The sequence below is a fragment of the Corvus kubaryi genome, unplaced genomic scaffold (assembly GCF_017639235.1).
Source record: "Corvus kubaryi isolate FWS band 111438036 unplaced genomic scaffold, C.kubaryi_AGA036_p1.0 68, whole genome shotgun sequence".
Taxonomy (NCBI): Eukaryota; Metazoa; Chordata; class Aves; order Passeriformes; family Corvidae; genus Corvus; species Corvus kubaryi.
This window is the reverse complement of record NW_024582056.1, coordinates 17,772,226-17,788,866: the sequence shown is the minus strand read 5'-3', so window position 1 is coordinate 17,788,866 and position 16,641 is coordinate 17,772,226. Positions and strand designations below refer to the sequence as shown.

General features: G+C 42.2%; 1 protein-coding gene across 2 annotated transcripts in view; it reads right to left on the bottom strand.

Moving 5' to 3' along the window:
• LOC121674481 (sodium-dependent neutral amino acid transporter B(0)AT3-like) overlaps positions 1-16,641 on the bottom strand; it is a 27,832-nt gene extending 11,191 nt beyond the window's left edge. The window contains exons 1-5 of one of the 2 annotated variants that reach the window (XM_042048871.1): positions 16,382-16,641; positions 7,604-7,744; positions 5,903-6,040; positions 4,699-4,880; positions 4,185-4,295 (exon numbers count right to left, since the gene is read on the bottom strand). In XM_042048871.1, the coding sequence (XP_041904805.1) occupies positions 4,185-4,295; positions 4,699-4,880; positions 5,903-6,040; positions 7,604-7,744; positions 16,382-16,538 (729 nt within the window). In that variant the 5' untranslated portion in view covers positions 16,539-16,641. The remainder of the gene's footprint in view (positions 1-4,184; positions 4,296-4,698; positions 4,881-5,902; positions 6,041-7,603; positions 7,745-16,381) is intronic. The other variant, XM_042048870.1, reaches the window with a different exon arrangement.

Here is a 16,641-nt window from a genome sequence, read left to right as displayed (position 1 = left end):
GTGTGTTATATTCATACCCTACCAGGTGAATTGCTTTCTGATCCATTATCAAGGAAGGGGAATAGAAATGTTAAGAGTGTTTTAAAAGCCACATCGTTCAAAAGTGATACTGGGGCTGTAGAGTATTTTCACTTTGTTTTACAACAGTCTGAGTCAAATCTGCATCCGAGCCATGCAGGATGACTTGTGTGTTTTGTGTCTGTGTGCCTGTGCTAGTGATGCTAGTCCGTAACTGGGAACGTCTGTACGAGTGAGAGGCATGTATCCCAAAAGACCACTCATAGCATTTTGGGTTTCTCTGAAGCTGCCTGAGCTTGAAGAGCAAGAATAATGGGTCCACCTCAGTGTGGATGAATGCAGGCAATGCCACTACTGCAGGTGCTCTCTCCACAGGGATTACCAGTGTTTGACCCCAGCAGAACTGGTGTCACCTTTTGTACAACACAACACAGCAAGCAGATACGTGGAAGCATTGCTGCCTGAAATGCTTCAACAAAGGCAAACCCTTCTAGAGGTTTGTTTTGAAAGATCATAGTCAAGCCCTCAAAGACCAGAGTGCTCACTTGACAGGACCTTGTGCAGGTTCTGTTGCGGTGCAGAAACTTGGCATTTGTGTGGCTGTGTGGCCTTCACACTTTGATTAAGTGCTGCCAAGTCAGGTGGTGCTGACACATGCGTCTCTTAAAAGTCTGGCTTTCTGACTGGGGAACTTTGGCAAATGAGTCTGGAGGTAGTTTAGACTGGTACTAGGTAGAGTGCATTTATTGGCTCCAAAAGATACAAATCAACCCCCAAACTTGAAAGATAAGGGGCATGCAAGCATGTCATGGCAATGTCATTATCTGGTCTTCAGCAAATTATTGGAAGTGTTATTTTATATTCATATGGCATGCAGATTTTATAAGCATATCTTCAGAAGAAAAAATGTGCTGATGCCAGAAACATGTGGATGAAGATATACGGTCAGAGTGTTAATGAATGAACAGGGGAGTAAGGAGGAAAGGAAGTATAATTGCTCCCTCATGAGTGGTAAGGTGTTTGATTTCTTGAATATGTGAAACACAGAATTAAAAATTACTGGGGTCCCTGTGACGTGTAATTTTGGTGTAAAAACACCTGATGCTTTTGCCATAAGCAAGTGGCCAACACGCAATACTGCACTTAAGGTAGTGTTTTTGTTCTCCTTAATACCAGAAACAATATGGACGGACCAGATACCTTGAAAGGTGCTTTAAGTGTCCATGTATAGTAACATATCATAACTGCAAAAGAGGGGAAAGTTACAAATTGTCTCTGTGAATAGAGGATTTGAGGCCTGTGCTGCCTTTTTTTTTCTTGGCCATTCTCACTCCTTGTTAAATAGCTGTTGAATTCTGGGCACAGGCAGCAGTTGCCCAGCCAAGTTCTTGGAATTGTGCATTGACAGAGAACCCCCAAATATTTACGGTCTCTGAAGCTCTTTCAAATGTGAAAGAGACTGGAGAAGGAGACATTTGTATTCCTTGGGTGACACAGGTGTCCACTGAAGCTGAACCATGCAGACTGTTGCTGATGTTTGTTGGAATCTCTTTTCTGCTGCCTCTGGTTATTTACTTTTCCAAAAACCTTTCCAAAGGTCTGTTCCAGCTCCTCTGTGGCATCATTGTTGTAGAACTTCTGCTTTCCTCTCAGGTGTCACTTCAGGATTTTTTTGTTTTCTTGGCAGCTTCATTTTCCAAGTAACCAAGAATTTTGAGAAGGTGAATAAATCATCAGACTTCTCTATGTCTGAAAGTCAATGAAAAGAAGTAGTCATTATTTGGCCTAAAATTTAGGGTGTGAAAGTGTGTTAGATGGCACAAGCTGATTATATATTTCTGCATGAAAATAAAACCATCGCCTTGCATAATTAAAATTTGTATTCATGCTATTATTACTTGTACTTATTAACAAGAACTAAAATACAAATTTGGAAAGTGAAAAAAACTTTAAAAATTGTAGTTTAGAAAAAAATAATTAAATTCAGTTGGGTGATTATGATGTTGAAACTGGATAAGATGGTATTTTTTGTGCAAGATAGTATTTTCTTTCACAGATGTTCACAAGCAACACTGAGGTGTCACAGTTACCAGATAGTGAATGTGGCAGCTGTTACAGAGAACTACAATTTCTGCTACACTGCAGAGTTAGAAAGAAGTTGGAAAATACTGCCTCCAATTAGGGAAGGATGTCAAGAAGGTTGATTTTATTTATTTTAAAAGTAAGCTGAAACAGACAGTAGGTGATCTAATTCTTACTTTATTTTGCTAAAACTTTTCCTGCAAAAAGACAGGAAAATAAGAAGAAAACAGCACACACTTAAGAAATATGCTTTACAGTTTTGTAAACTGATGTGGCCTGGGTGGGCCAAGTAAATCTGTGCCAAAAAACCTAACAGCCCTCCTGTACAACTCACTTTGGTACATCCCTGTGGAGAAGTGTAAAAGAAGAACAGGTGTTTGCTCACAGCAGGGGTGGGAATAGGCCAACAGCAAAGGCAGTACTGGTGCTGCACACTTGTGGGGTAGGGGGACAAAGAGAGGAGGGCACTGTTGAAGCTGTGTGCTTACTGTCCTTTTGAAGTCCTTGAAGTGCAACAATCCTCCATAGCAATTGGTAGGTTAGTTGAACAAAGCCATCTCTCTCTTACACTAACTTTCTGTGCAATACCAACACCAATAGCAGATACCACTTACCAGGCTGTTTCACCAGCTTTTCCACATTTGTAGATAAGAGCATCACTAAAACCATCTTCAGATGTCCTTTCAAGGATGTCCCCAGGATCTGCTTCCTCAAACCAGCTAACCATCAGCTGCTGGTTGACTGCAGGTAGATTTTCATTCTGACTTCTGTAGCCAGTGTACAAATCCATCTGTCTCTTTTACGATGATCTGCTCCTCCTCAGCACTGCAATACCTCCAGGCTTTGTGAGTACACATAAATCTACTTTTCATCATTCAGTTCAGGATCACTGCAAACCAAGTCCCAGAGATGCCTGAGCTCTTCCAGAGAAACCCGACATCTCGGCTGAGACCAGAGCACAACAGGCCAAGGTGTGTTCTATTTGTCTTGCCTGAGCTGCTTTTTTCCCTAAGACATTGCACCAAGCTCTTACTGTCCTGTCTGGGCCCTGCAAAAATGCAAGTGTATGTCCTGATCTCCTGTAAAAACCAAGCTTGTCCTTCTTGAGTTCTGACAGCATTTACATGGATGCGTGTGCCACTGGGCATGCAGCAGGAGGGATAAAAAGGTGTCTCATCTGAGCCTTCTCTTGCTCTTCTACCTTTCCAGCCTGGCATATAAAGCATTTCTGAGCTTCTTGGCTTTTGTTTTCTTCAATGTCTGTGTTCTTGTTGTAGGAAAGGAAAGGGAAAAACCCAGTGCTCCTGTGTTTGAAGCACTGCTGTGGCTGCAGAGGCAGTGGATGCTTGAGAATGTGTCAGTGGGTGCTGCTTTTCCTCTACACCCACCACTTTATGGAGCTTTTTAGCCATGAAGGCAGAGTTGTGAGGAGCCTACAGTGGATAGCAACCACTTAGTGGGACAGTTTGACTTTGCATTTGGGAATGCTGCCAAGGACAGTGTAGAAAAAGTCCTGAAATGGCCAGCATGTGGAGGGATCTGGAACTCCTGTCCATATGGGAGGATTAGAAAAATGGCAGAGAGGCTGTTCTCCAGCAGTTCTATCTTTTAGGAAGAGATATGGGGAAGGGGAGAAAATCCTACTATGAAGAAACAGCGGCAGGAGAAAATGACTTCCAACCTTCCAAAAAAAAAATCACTTTACTGTGTAATTCCTCAGTCATTCTCCTTGTGAATTCTTAAAAGACTAAAGCTGTGTAAATTATGTAGCAGTGGCAGGGAAATCCCATCTTTCTCATGTACTTGTGAAGTACATCAGTTTCACTTACACGTTCAAGACTGAGGCACCCATACTATTCTTATCATTAATTTTCCAGTATTTTCTGATATGCTTACTACTGAACTGTTAAATTCTTTGCTGCTGCTTGTCTTGTGAAAATATATTAAAATACTAAGTCACTTCATCTCAGAAAAAGAGCTTAGCTGAGCTCTTGGATAGACATCTAAACCAGGAGTTGTTGGAAAATGAGCATACAATATGAAATCTGAGGGGGAGTACAAGGAAAAATATTTCTAATACTTACATTAGGGGTGAAGAGGTAAAGCAGACCATCAGTGGCTCCTGGTAGAGTGAGTCCTTGAATAAGGAATATAGTCAGGACCAGGTATGGAAATATTGCTGTTACATAAATTGCCTAAAGTAAGGAGCCAGAAGACAGACAGTTACTGGCAATAACTTCAATAAATCCTATTTCAGTTATTGCAACATACAATCCTAATAATATTAGATCAGACAGCTACAGATGAATATGGCCATCTTTCAAATAAGCAGGGTGTACTTTTACAGAATATATTTGTAACAAAATGGCTCTTAAAACTGTGTGAGGGAAGTCTGGTAGGGCAGAAGTTTTTGTGGTGGGAAAGGAGAGAAGCATCATTTGAAGCCACCTGCACTGCTGTTCTCACTTCGTTGGATAAGGAGCACGCTGACTGGTGCTAGTGTGGTAAATGGGGAAGGCTTTCCTTGTGGTAAAAACTCAGTATCTGGAGGGCAAGGTTTCAAAGTGTGGGATAATCACTTCTCTACCCTTTCCATACCTTTCCCGTGGTTTCAATTCCTCGGATGGTGCAGAGATAGACAATTGCCCAGCAAGTCCCCAAGCACAAAATGAGCCACCACTGTAACGTGCCACTCTCAGCAATATCAGGTGTTATGTTCAAAGTTTTCCTGTACCAAAAATAATTTACTGCGGTGCTTTCATAACATTCTTTATTGAACCCTGAAAAAAAAAAAGTGGCAAGTGTTAGAATAAACTGTGGGCTGCAAAATCAAATACAGAGATGGACTTTCTGCAGTGTCTGTAATGTGCAGCAAGACAAACTCTCACAGCAAGCTGAGACTCTGAGACTTCCATGAGACCTTCAGCAGAGTATCACCAGCATTTTATACAGGGATAACTTCCTAATTCGAAACAGTGTCATACTCAGTGCAAGGTAAAATCTAAATTAATTGCAGTGAAAACTGAAATTTTTTTAACTGTATGGCTGCAAGTTGGTGGAGCCATAACAAACTTCAGGCACCTGAGGATACATCTAAGCCCAGGCTCCCCTGGCCATGTCATGGCCCTGTGGTGGGGAAAGACCCAGGCATTGGCTTCTTTGGTTTGAGTTTCCGGGACTTCTGTGAACAGGAACTTTAGGCATCTGCATCCAGGGGAGTGGGCATTCCACAGCCAGGCTCTGTGCCTGAAGAAAGAGGAACTGGGAACATGGCATACACCACAACCTGTGATGTCTAATTGTCTTCCTACCCTGGAACAGTCCTAAGGCCTCCAAAAGAAAGTTTAATTCTGCTGTGTTTCGGTTTTTTTTCTTAGCCTTTTACTCAGATGATATTTCTTGCTGTACCCTGGAACTTGTTCTCTCTCACACTCTAAAAAAAAATTTGAAAAATAGTTTTAAAAACCTGAGGCATTCTTCCTTATCCTGCTTACATACACTGTCTTCCTTCTGTCTTACTAAAGGTTTTGTAATGGATAACAGGACTTGTTCTTTATTTTGTTTCCCGTTTTGAAGTCAAACAAAAGGACTCATGGACTTTCTGGCTATTGCTGTTCCTGTGAGGATGATGAATTTGAGTAGGCTGTCATGACTCTTGTACCTTTTTAACAGGAAATCAAACCAGGACTTGTGCACAACTCAGGACCAAATAAAGTGTGGCTTCTCAGAGTTTCTTGATTAGCCCAGAGTCTGATGTTTGTGATCCTCCTTTTGCTAGCAGTTGTCATGGAGGTGTACTTACCTGTTCTGTTTTCATTTAGAGGACAAACACTCCAAGGAAGAGGTTCTTGGAAGGAGTTTATGAAATACCACATCACCCAGGTTAAAACAGTGTTGTAGTATAAGCTCACCAGAACTGACACCATCCATGAACCAACTCCTGCAGAAAGCATAAGATCTCACTTCAGAAAAGCTTTGAAAAAAGTTATCAGTCAATCACAGAACTAGCTCTTAGAAGCTTGCATTTCCTATTTTTTCAAGATTTTCTTCTCCATCCCCCAACCCCATCCTGAGATTTTCCCATGAAAGTTAGGCATTTGTGTCCTCAGTAGCTAAACACTGGTGCACAATCCCCCAGATCACCAGCCTTGCTCTAGGAGTGCTGACACTCTCTCCTTACACAGAAGATTTAAGTTGAAATTGAAATCTTTGCTCTAGTATATAATCCGTTGTTTTCAACAATACCAGACAACTTTAATAGCAGAGGGCAAAAGAGACCAAATTTCTACAGTGTGCTGTCTGTAGCTGCATGAGACCACTCTTGTCCCAAATCATGCACCTATGCCCTACATTGGTAACTGTTTTGCTCCTGTGATGAGGAGGGAAGAATATAAACATCACCGTTTCTGCTTGCTTGCATTTTTGCAAAGGGAGTATGAACATGCCTAATTGTAGGAGATGGATTTAGCTGGAAGCACCACCTGCTGCTTGGTATTTCTTCCTTGTTGCCCTCTGGTCCTCTTACCCACCCCTTCTCCTCCCACACAGGCCCACAGGCAGGGCTGTTAGTGCCAAGCCCATTTCAGGCATCTGCTTAAAGCAGGTCATGATCCTGCAGGGCTGGCTGAAGCATCCAAAAGTTTCCCCTTGCCCTCCAGGCACAAGGGTATTGCCTCAACCAGTAGAGACAATGCCTTAACCCCCTGATGGTGGCTGTTCTGGATCACTTTTTGCAGCCTGACAATGGACACAGGACACCAGATGTGTTTTTTCATGTATTTGATAAATAGAAAAGAATTGGCAGTACAGGACTGCACACCTGTCTGTCTGCTATGTGGATTGTCCCTCGTGCCCAGCTGTGTTGATAAAGTCCCTTCAATAGCCCCACCCTCTTGTGGAGGGGAGCTTTCCCAGGTGCTTTGGACTCTCAGGATCCCTGATTTTCTGTCCTCCCTAGAGTCTGACTATTCATGGACAGAGAAGACTGGGTCCGGGAGAGGCTGTGAGGGAAGAGCAAGAAGCACTGTGGGCAGGCAGCTCTTGTATGGCACCAAGGTGTGGTTGGAATGGGGCAGCGTTGAGTAGCAGAGCCCAAGTTCATTAATCTCTCCACAGCAAAAGTTATTAGGTTGGCATTTCAGGCTCCTAAAATGAGCCTAAAATGTGCCTGGAGTAATGCCTGGTGAGAGCAATACAGAATTACAGAATCACAGAATGGTTTGGGTTGGAAGGGACACTAAAGATCACCTAGTCCTACCCCCCTGCCATAGACAAGGACATTTCAACTAGACCAGGTTGCTCAGAACCCCATCCAGCATGGCCTTGAATGTTTCCAGGGAAACCACCCCTCAATATCTCACCACCCTCATTGCAAAATATTTCTTTTTAATCCTAACACTCATTTCTTTTTATATCCTAAAAAACATCAGGCCCAGGTCTGTAGGAAGTGAGTGCTGGGTGGGAGCTGTCTGCAGTTCCTTGAGCTGGGACTGAAGAGATGTACCAACGCCTCCAAGGTAAGGAGAGATGGTGTTCCAGGCTCCGATGCTGCCCTTCCTCAGGCACTGCCCTAGGGCCAGCTCAAGATGTAGCAGTGGAATTCCTTCGAAGAGAAGAGCGATGAAGTATGGGATCAGGAAAGCCCCTGAAAAGACATTTAAGTGTGATTAAGCCACATGATTATCTGCATCTCACTGAAATTACTGGTTTATCACTAATCTGCTTTATGAGCCTAACAAAATCCTTGTAGGATGTGTTGAGAGAGGGATCATTGCTAGGGACACCTACCAAGTAACAGCTGTTGCTGGTAATTTTGGTAGTGAAAATGGGGGAGGAGGGACTGGGATGCTTAGCGCTGCAGGACACTTCCCTCAGGCATTGCCACAGCCCTTTATAAGTAGTCTCACTATTTCAACCATTTCCCTTTCTTTTAAGCATCTTTTGTCCCCCTTCTCATAAAGCACAAGGGTTTGCCTGTCCCCTATACCCTCTGTTTTTTCTTCAGTGCATTGCTTCATTTCTTTTCTTAAAGCTCTCAGGCCTGTGCTCCTCTGTCCTGCACTGGAAAAACAGGATATTGTATACCCCAGGCTAGATTATTGCATGAAGCTCAGCTCAGAGCACAAAGCCTCTGGCTAATGAAAAACTGAAAGCAAGGCTGAAGTTGTTCTCTGAGACATGTGAGCCATGAAACTTCTTTTCTTCCCAGTTTGTATCCTTTACGTCTTTTCTGTTTTCCTCACAACATGTCCCTTGGGCCAGAAGCAGCAGGTCCTGTTGGTTGCCTGTGGGAAGGGCCCAGTCCTACCAACAGCCTGGCTGGTTCCTGCTAAACTGTGTGCACTTTCCCCACCTTCCTTCAGAAGGGACACACATTTGGGTCTCCCTCCTTTTGCACAGCTACTGATTTTTGTGAGAGCAGAAGTTTCATCAGTATGTTTATACCACCTGCCCAAACGTCCAATTAAATTGAAATGGTGGGATAGATTGAAGTGTGTTGCCATGACCAACAACCACTGTGACCACAAAGTCTCTTTTCTCCAGGGCAACAAAGACAGAAGTCCTGCCTCAGCCACCTCCCAGTCCTCCTACAAATATGTACAGATTCTGTGCTCCTTGTCTCTTTGTCAATAAACCTGCTTTGCCTCCAGACCTCATATCTGGGTCTGCTCAGCTCTGCTCTTCCAGCTCTGGAAACTTTCTTTATGCTTTCCTGAGAGAGAGGTGGGGGAATGCATAAGGATTTCTGGTCTCCACCTGGGATGGCGCCTGGGTTCTGCAATCACTGGCTATTTAGAAAGGCTGGGCAGATAAAATCTAATCTCTTGAGCTAGTGTTGTATTTCAATAACTTTGCTACCTCTTGCTAGGTGCTGCAATAAATATATACAACACCCAGAATGTTGTTGGATGGTTTAGCCTTTTATCAAGGTATGCATTGGAACAAAAATCACAAAGCTCTTCTCGGCAAAGAACTCTTCCTTAACTGCCAAACCTGGAAATGAATGTCTCACCTTAAGATCGCTATTCTTAAAATGTTTTTAACTGAGAAGCAGATTTGAAAAAGGAATCTCACAGTTAATTCCCAGTATGTTAAACCCTCAGTTTGAGGTCCCTTCCAGAAGAACCCAGTAACGTCTTGCCGTGCTCAGTCCTGTGTTATGTTTCAAACCTGCTGCAGTATTCCTCTCTACAGGACACTTGAGGTTGCCAGCCCAGCCCTCCTGACAGTCTGATGCCTTGGACTGTCTCCTGGGAAGAGCAAAATACTGAGGCAAGTGACCAGAGCGCTGCAGTACGGAGCACTCTACTTCTTCATCCATCTGCCTGGCCCTCCAGCAGCTCTGGGCAGCAGCTGTCTCACTGCTATCCATGCTGAGCCCTTGCTAGCAGAGCACTCCGTAAGAGACCAACCTATCTCCCATATCATATCTCCTGGGAAATAACTGTGTAATAATTAGTGCAAACTGTTATCTCTCTCCCCTTTTCTGTTTGCTAGTTGAACCACTGGCAGCAGAGCATGTTTAGACATTCTGCTGATAAAAGCATGTTTACTTTGTGCTGACTTGTGTGTATCTTCAGGCATATTTACGGCATGGCAAAACATAATGTCACACTTAGAAAAAAAGTACTGGTTTTCCATGAGAATGATATGAAAGAATCTGCTATCTGCAAATAGGAAAATATGGCAAAAGAATGGGTTAACAAGAAATGGTTTATGAAGCTAATGTTTCTCAAACCTAATTCAAGTAAATGGCTTGTAGTGTAAAATAAGTTTTTAGTTATTCATTCCTTTGGACTACAGTATTTTTAGGCAAAAAGAAAAGAGGAAAAGAGCAGACAGTCTGCTGAAGCACTTGAAGCTTACTCTTTTCCACAATAAAATCCCCCACCTATAGAAAAACATGGAAAAACATTAACAGAAAGGTATCAGATATGGAATAGTGAGTAGGAACCCTCTAGCACTGTATAGTCGAGGGGTCTGTTTAATAGATAGAGGAGGATGTGCCAGAAGGCCAAATTTAAGTACCTTTTTAAAAAAATGTCATGAGAAATCTAACCATGGAGAAAGCAAGCAGAAAATCCAAGAAGCAGAGAACCTAAGACACAGTAGGTATCACAAACCAGAGCATTCAAACACAAGCACAGCAAAACCCCAGCAGAACCCATATGATGCTTAGCACAGGCACAGCAGAACTTTGTAGATTTGGCTTCCGTGGGGCATAGAAAAAGGAAACTTTAGCAGAAAAAAATCATAAAGCGCAAGTAACAAATTATCCTGTGTCTGCACATTCTACCTAAAAAAACCAAAAAACCAAAAATGTTTAGGGATTTTTTTTCTCTTGAAAAGTGAAAAAGGAAAATGATAGTGATGAAGCATTTTTAAGTACTTTAAAAGCCTGAAGAAATGCCCATAAAAATCAAAAGTATTGCCAAAGCATGATTTAGTTGCATCCCTGGGGTGCAATGTAGGAAAATTTTAGTCTACAACATTCCTTCTGTCAGAAAGACACTGAAGGTTCATAAAGCATCCATCCTGCAAGTAGATACACGCGGTACTAAAAGTAGGTCAAGAGAAAAAAACCAAAACTCTTCAAAACTTACATGAGTTAAATGTTCTTTTGGAAGGAATCCTGCACAAGGATATCACAAAGCTATGGAACAATCCCCATGCACATGAGAAGGCACAGAAGGCCTACAAAAGCTTTTTCAAATAAGGCTGTCACCAACTGCAACTGCTGCACTACTGGTAAGCTGGTGTCATTAACGAGAGAGTCCCAAGTGATGAGGAGCACCAGTGTTTAACACGACTGCTGAAGAGCCATTGGAGTGGAGACAGCTCCACAGTCATAGCAGTAGGCAAGAAAGGACCGGGTGCACTCGAGATACACAGAGGGCTTTTAGAACCTGACCCCTCGATTGCAGTGCACAGGCAACTCAGGTCAGAAAAGCAACTGCCCAGCCATATCCAGCAAAATGACACTTGAAGGATACAGCCTTTGTTATATCACCTGCACATGGCAGTCTGGGTGGGAAGTGCATGAACCTCTAGGCAGCCTGTGGAGAGCTGCCCATGCACCACGGGACAGAGAGATCAGGAGACTCCGGAAGGAGTGCGGTGTAAAGTTGGTTCTCAGCAACCAGCAAAGCAGAGTGAAACAACCAGATTGGGTTTGTCACTTGGAAAGAGAGACCAGCAGACTGGACTAGTGGAAATGTAAAGCAGTTTGAAGTATCAGCCAGGTGACCTCCTAATCTACGTGTACCAAGACCAGCAGAAATTGATGGGCCTCAGTGAGAAGCAGAGAAGACCCAGTAGCTTTGCTTGATATTGGGATACTACATAAGACTTCCTAAATGGTGGGGAAAAACTTGCAAGAACTGATCCATGTGTTCAATCTTGCATCTTAACTGGTGCCTGTGGATCAGCTAGCAGAAGAAAAGCAAGTGACTTGAAATGATTATCTAAAGATGCAACAGCACTTGAAAGGCCAGAACATGAATAATAATTTTCCTTCAGAGGGAGATTTAGGAATAGAAAAAAATAATTATAATAAAGACTGAAATGACCTGGAAAGTGGAAAAATAGTAATTTGGAAAAAAATACATCTGTAGAGTCTGAAAAATTCAGACAGCACCTCTCAACGTGATAAAATGCACCAAGCATTTGGAGATCCACTTCATCAGTTCTTTTGGTAAATAGGAATGGTGATGGGTGCACTTTTCCAAAAGACTGAGAACTTCAATGGCAAGATACCTGTGATAATTTATGCAGTTTTATGCAATAGGTGGTAACTACTTGTTCAGATACAAAGAAAAAGATATTAGCTATTGAAAGGGGATTTTCAGACCTGTCTGACTCTCTCCGTGGGAGTTCAGCTAAGCAGTGTAGGATAGTCAACACAGCAAGGAATCACATCAAGACATCAGGTAGGAATAAAAGCAACTTAATCATGCTCAGCCCTCTCTCTAGAAAATAGCACTTCATGACCTCTTTTATGTCTTCTGCACATGCCTCAATATAGATGGAAATTATGAGCAACTCATATTTTATTTGTGCATTATGATGGCACTGATATTGCTTTGTAGGCCACATTACACGTCTTACTGACTCTGAAACTTGGCAGGGTTGAATTTCCCATGTAAATGACTATACCTCCTTGAGCAACAGTGAGGGAGCTAAGACCATGCCCAGAAGACCAAAGGGGCAATAGCCATTTCAAATGAAGATGGGTAACACCCAAAGATCACTCATAAAATAAGTTTGGTGAACTTCCCTGTGAAATGTGAAGGATGCAAGCAACCGGCACTCACATACAAGTATGCACTAACCTGAGCTGTAAAGGGCAATCAAATATAACAAATTTTGAAAGAATCAACTCCACATGTCACAGCTTTTCACCAAGGGTTCAAGCAGGGCATGTCAGCAAACCAGAAAATGAAGTTTGTTACTTTCTGTAACCCAATTTTTCTGTCAGAGAGTGAACTGTTCTGCTCTTCCCAACGTAATAGGTTTGTTTGAGTTGGTTTTGGTTTGTTTTTGTTGGGTTTTTTTTGGGGTTTTTTTTTACAGTGTCTTCCAGTTACACATTTTGTTCCTCTTAGGTTTTGTTTTCCTTTTGAGGACACAGTGAACCAGGCATTTCACAGCACGTTGTAGTTAAAATTTGAGCAAAAGGTCAGGTAGGCTGTGGGTTATGAAAGTCTCTAAATGGTTGTCCCAGAAGTAAACAGTTGTCCCTTTTTAGCATGACTGTAGTGTTTATGTGTATTTATTTTCCTAGAAAGAAACTGTGTTTTATATTAAAGATATTTTTCAGTCATTTTATAGGCTCAGGCACTACACACATTATTAATACCCGTGGGTTAAGCAAGCAGGTATATATATGACATATATATATATATATTTATAAATATATATACTAGTTATAATCAAAAGCCCACTGCAGTCATTTCTAGTTAGAACTGGGTTGGTTTCTCTTAAGTATACTCATATGTATGACTTGTTAGTGTCTCAGTCTTAAGTGACAAACTCTATACTGGGCTATTTAGAGACTTCTTTTCAGTCCCAGTTACCTGGGAACATTTGTGTTTGTCTCCACTGACTGTGGCAAACAACCTTCATACCCATTAGTCATGAAAGGTAAATAACTAACTTAACTCAGGCAATAAATCCAAATAATCAGTAACGGCAGCAGGTGATAAATGTCAGCAGAACTGATATTATATTAGATCTGAGTTACTGAGTAACGCTAATGTGCGATGAATCAGGGCCAGAGGTCTGATGGGAACAGCTGACATGAGACAAATACACAAGCCCTTGTTTTCATCTCTCGTTTTTGAAGAGATGCAGAAACGAGGATATCACCTACCCCAGCAGCCATTCAGCCTTCAAGCATGTTTATGCCATATCCATACCTGGTTTCACTATGCTTGTAATTGTGGCTGCAGGTGTAAAGCCATGGTGCCTCTCAGGGCTTCCAGTTAAACACAGTGCTGCTGGTCTCTCCCTTGTGCACATCTTTACATGCACACATGCAGGATTTATGCTCCAGTGCCCCTGAAAATCTATTGGGCTTTTGCACCTGAGCAGAAAATGCAGCTGCCTTATGCGCTGATGTAAATGCAGGAACTCTGTCTTCTCAGTGATCTTCATAACTCTTTTCCATAATTTCATAACAACTTTTCCAATGCCAGCTTTCTAGGATAACTTATTCACAAACCCCAGAGCACCCTGTTACAGAGCCCATCCTGCTACTGAGCTCTTCTAACCATATATTGAAGCCCAGTGACCAAACACTGGCCGCACATCCATATGTTGACCTTAATTCACCACTGTCTTGTGCCACTCCTGGTGGTGATGCAAAGTAGCTGTTTGCCACTAGTGAGTCTGGTGGCTATTTTAAACTGGTTTTTCACTGGCAGCATTACTACTCAGGGAGCAAAGGAGCAATACAGCCCTCATCCCTGCAGCATTTTCCTGTTTTTATTACCTTTAAACCTGCTCTACCCCCTGTCTTTTTTGTCCCTACAAGTTCAAATAGAGTTTTGGAGCTGGATATGCAAGCAAGCAGACTTTCTGAGCACTTTTTTGTCCATAAGATAGGTCACCTCCTTGCAGTTGGTCTCATGCTTCTCTTGGGGTGGTGAGGTCTGTAGGTTAGGGATGCAGGGGACCCCAGAAGGGAGGATGGAGGGCAAAGATCAAACCTCAGGAGCAGATGAGCATCGCTGTCTTCCGAAGTGAGGCTGGGATCTGAAGATGTTGAAACACCACTGGCCACAGCTGGCCACAGAGAAGCAACCATTGGTGCTTCACAGGAAAGTGTGAGAGCCTTTTTATGGCCAGTAGAACAATATTTCATCTTAATCCCAATTTTGCACAAATTTTGTGCAGCCTCACGCAGCTGGTGGCTCCAGAGGCTGCTCTGTGCAATGAGATGTGTGGAGGAGCTGCATCTTGCTATGGCCTTGCCTGGGAGTTTCAAACTTTCCACTGAACACTTTGTGTTAATCATTCATTACATTACAAAAATATCACATTATGTTTGCTTTATTATGTTATTTGTTAATCCTGAATGGTTTTTCCCTTGCTTTCCAAGATAGAAAGGCCACCTGGGTTGCTGTGGAATATTTGACCTAAAGCTCCTGCTCCAGAAGAACTTTTTCTTTGCAGGACTCATGCCATACGTGCTATGGGAATGTCTCTCTAAAGATGTTCATCATGTCTCATTAATGTCAGTATAATTAGTTGAACTGACAGGTTTTTTCCCAGTAATTCCCATGGACAAGTGCAGAGAAACTGTGCACTCATGACTTTCTAGCCACCCAGTTATGGCACTTTTCTGCAGGAGTTTCACTGGGTGTCACGTCTTGTAAATAAATAATGGGAACCATTAAGTGTCTTGGGAGGAATCTAACCTACTGGTTCTTGTCTTTTCTTATTTGTATTTGTGTAACTGTAACTCTCAGCTGTTACATATTCAGCCTTAAAAAGCTCCTTGCCACCAAAATAATTTCCATTTTCTTGTTTATACACTATGATAAACATACTCTTCAATTTTCAACTTCATCACCTAAATAGATTGAATTCTCAAGTTGTTTCTTGTCCCAGAAGTTTTCCAACCCTGGAATAATTGCTGGCACTTTTCTGCATTTTGTCTAATTTTTAAAGTTGACTTTGAAAAGTGGACTTTCAGAAAAAGTCAGAGGTTCAGAAGTTGTCTTACTGTAGGAAGCAGTATCTCTACCTACTTCCTAGTGCTCTGCCTATATCTGCCAAGATTCTTTCTCTTGATACAACCTGCTATAGCTCATTCATCCAGCTACTTACCAGAGTCCCTAAGTGGCTACTTCACTCTGAAACACCTTCCATTACAGGCAATATCCATTCTTGGTTCCTTAGATGATTGAAATATATGTAGTTCATCAAGTAATACAGACACCTTAGTAAAACAAACTTGGATGGGATAATATTTTCTGTCATTTGACAGTTTCTCCAGGTGTGAATTTTTGGTTTCTCAAATTAATTGCAAGATAACAAATTAAACTAGGCTGAAACAATTTGTTCACTCTTCTTTAGACAGCTTACCAGAAGATTTCAAAAGCTTTTGTGGTCAGTGAGTTTTCAAGTACTCTTTTCTGATCCATTTATATTTACCAAATTGTCTGCTTCTAAAGCAATTCCTTGTGGAACTGCTGCCCAGGCACAGGCTTAGGCAGCTGTCCATGACACCTGGCAGGCTCCTGTTGCTGCTGCATCAGCTGAGCATTTTCAACAGCCTCACAGACAACCAAAAGCACAGTTTAGTTTTGTGCAGTGGCAGTTCCAGATGATGAGGTAGCTCCTAAGAGCATCAGAGGAGGGTGGGGAATGGCTCACTCACCATCCCAAAAGGACGATCAGTGGCCATTTTTCTAGGGACCAGTTCCCTCAGGCCTCCCCAGGACTTCTCCTTAAGGTAGCCAGCTGCAGGTTCATTTTCCTGCTTTCATTGGGACTGTAGTAGCAGTATAAAAACTTTAACATTAACATAGATTTTCTCTATCATCAGTCTGGTCAGCATCAGCCTGGTCTTCCTAAATGAATGTATCATTTTATAATTAAATATACTTCTATAGAAAAAGCTAATTAACCGGTGCAAAACATTAATGAGAACTAGTGTTTTTTAAAAAGTGATATAACTGATATAAATGATGTAATTTCCATGCCCACCAGAAGTTAGTACAGTTGTATGAGAATTGCAGTTCAGTATTTTGGCAAAGCCCCGCTCCAACCTTACCGCCTCCGTGTATCTGACACAAGTATGGAAATCGCCACACGTTCCCCAAGCCAACAGCAAATCCGATACAGCTTAAAATATACTGGAACTTATTGTCCCACTTGGGTCTGCCATCTTCTTTAGGGATTTCAGGTGTTGCTGATAAATCTTTTGACATTTTAATGAAATATCCTTGGCTCCTTAGCCCCTTTCCCTAAAAATGGGAAGATGCATCGAAACCTGTCTCTCCTACAGGTTTTATGCGGGGTGACAGAAGGATC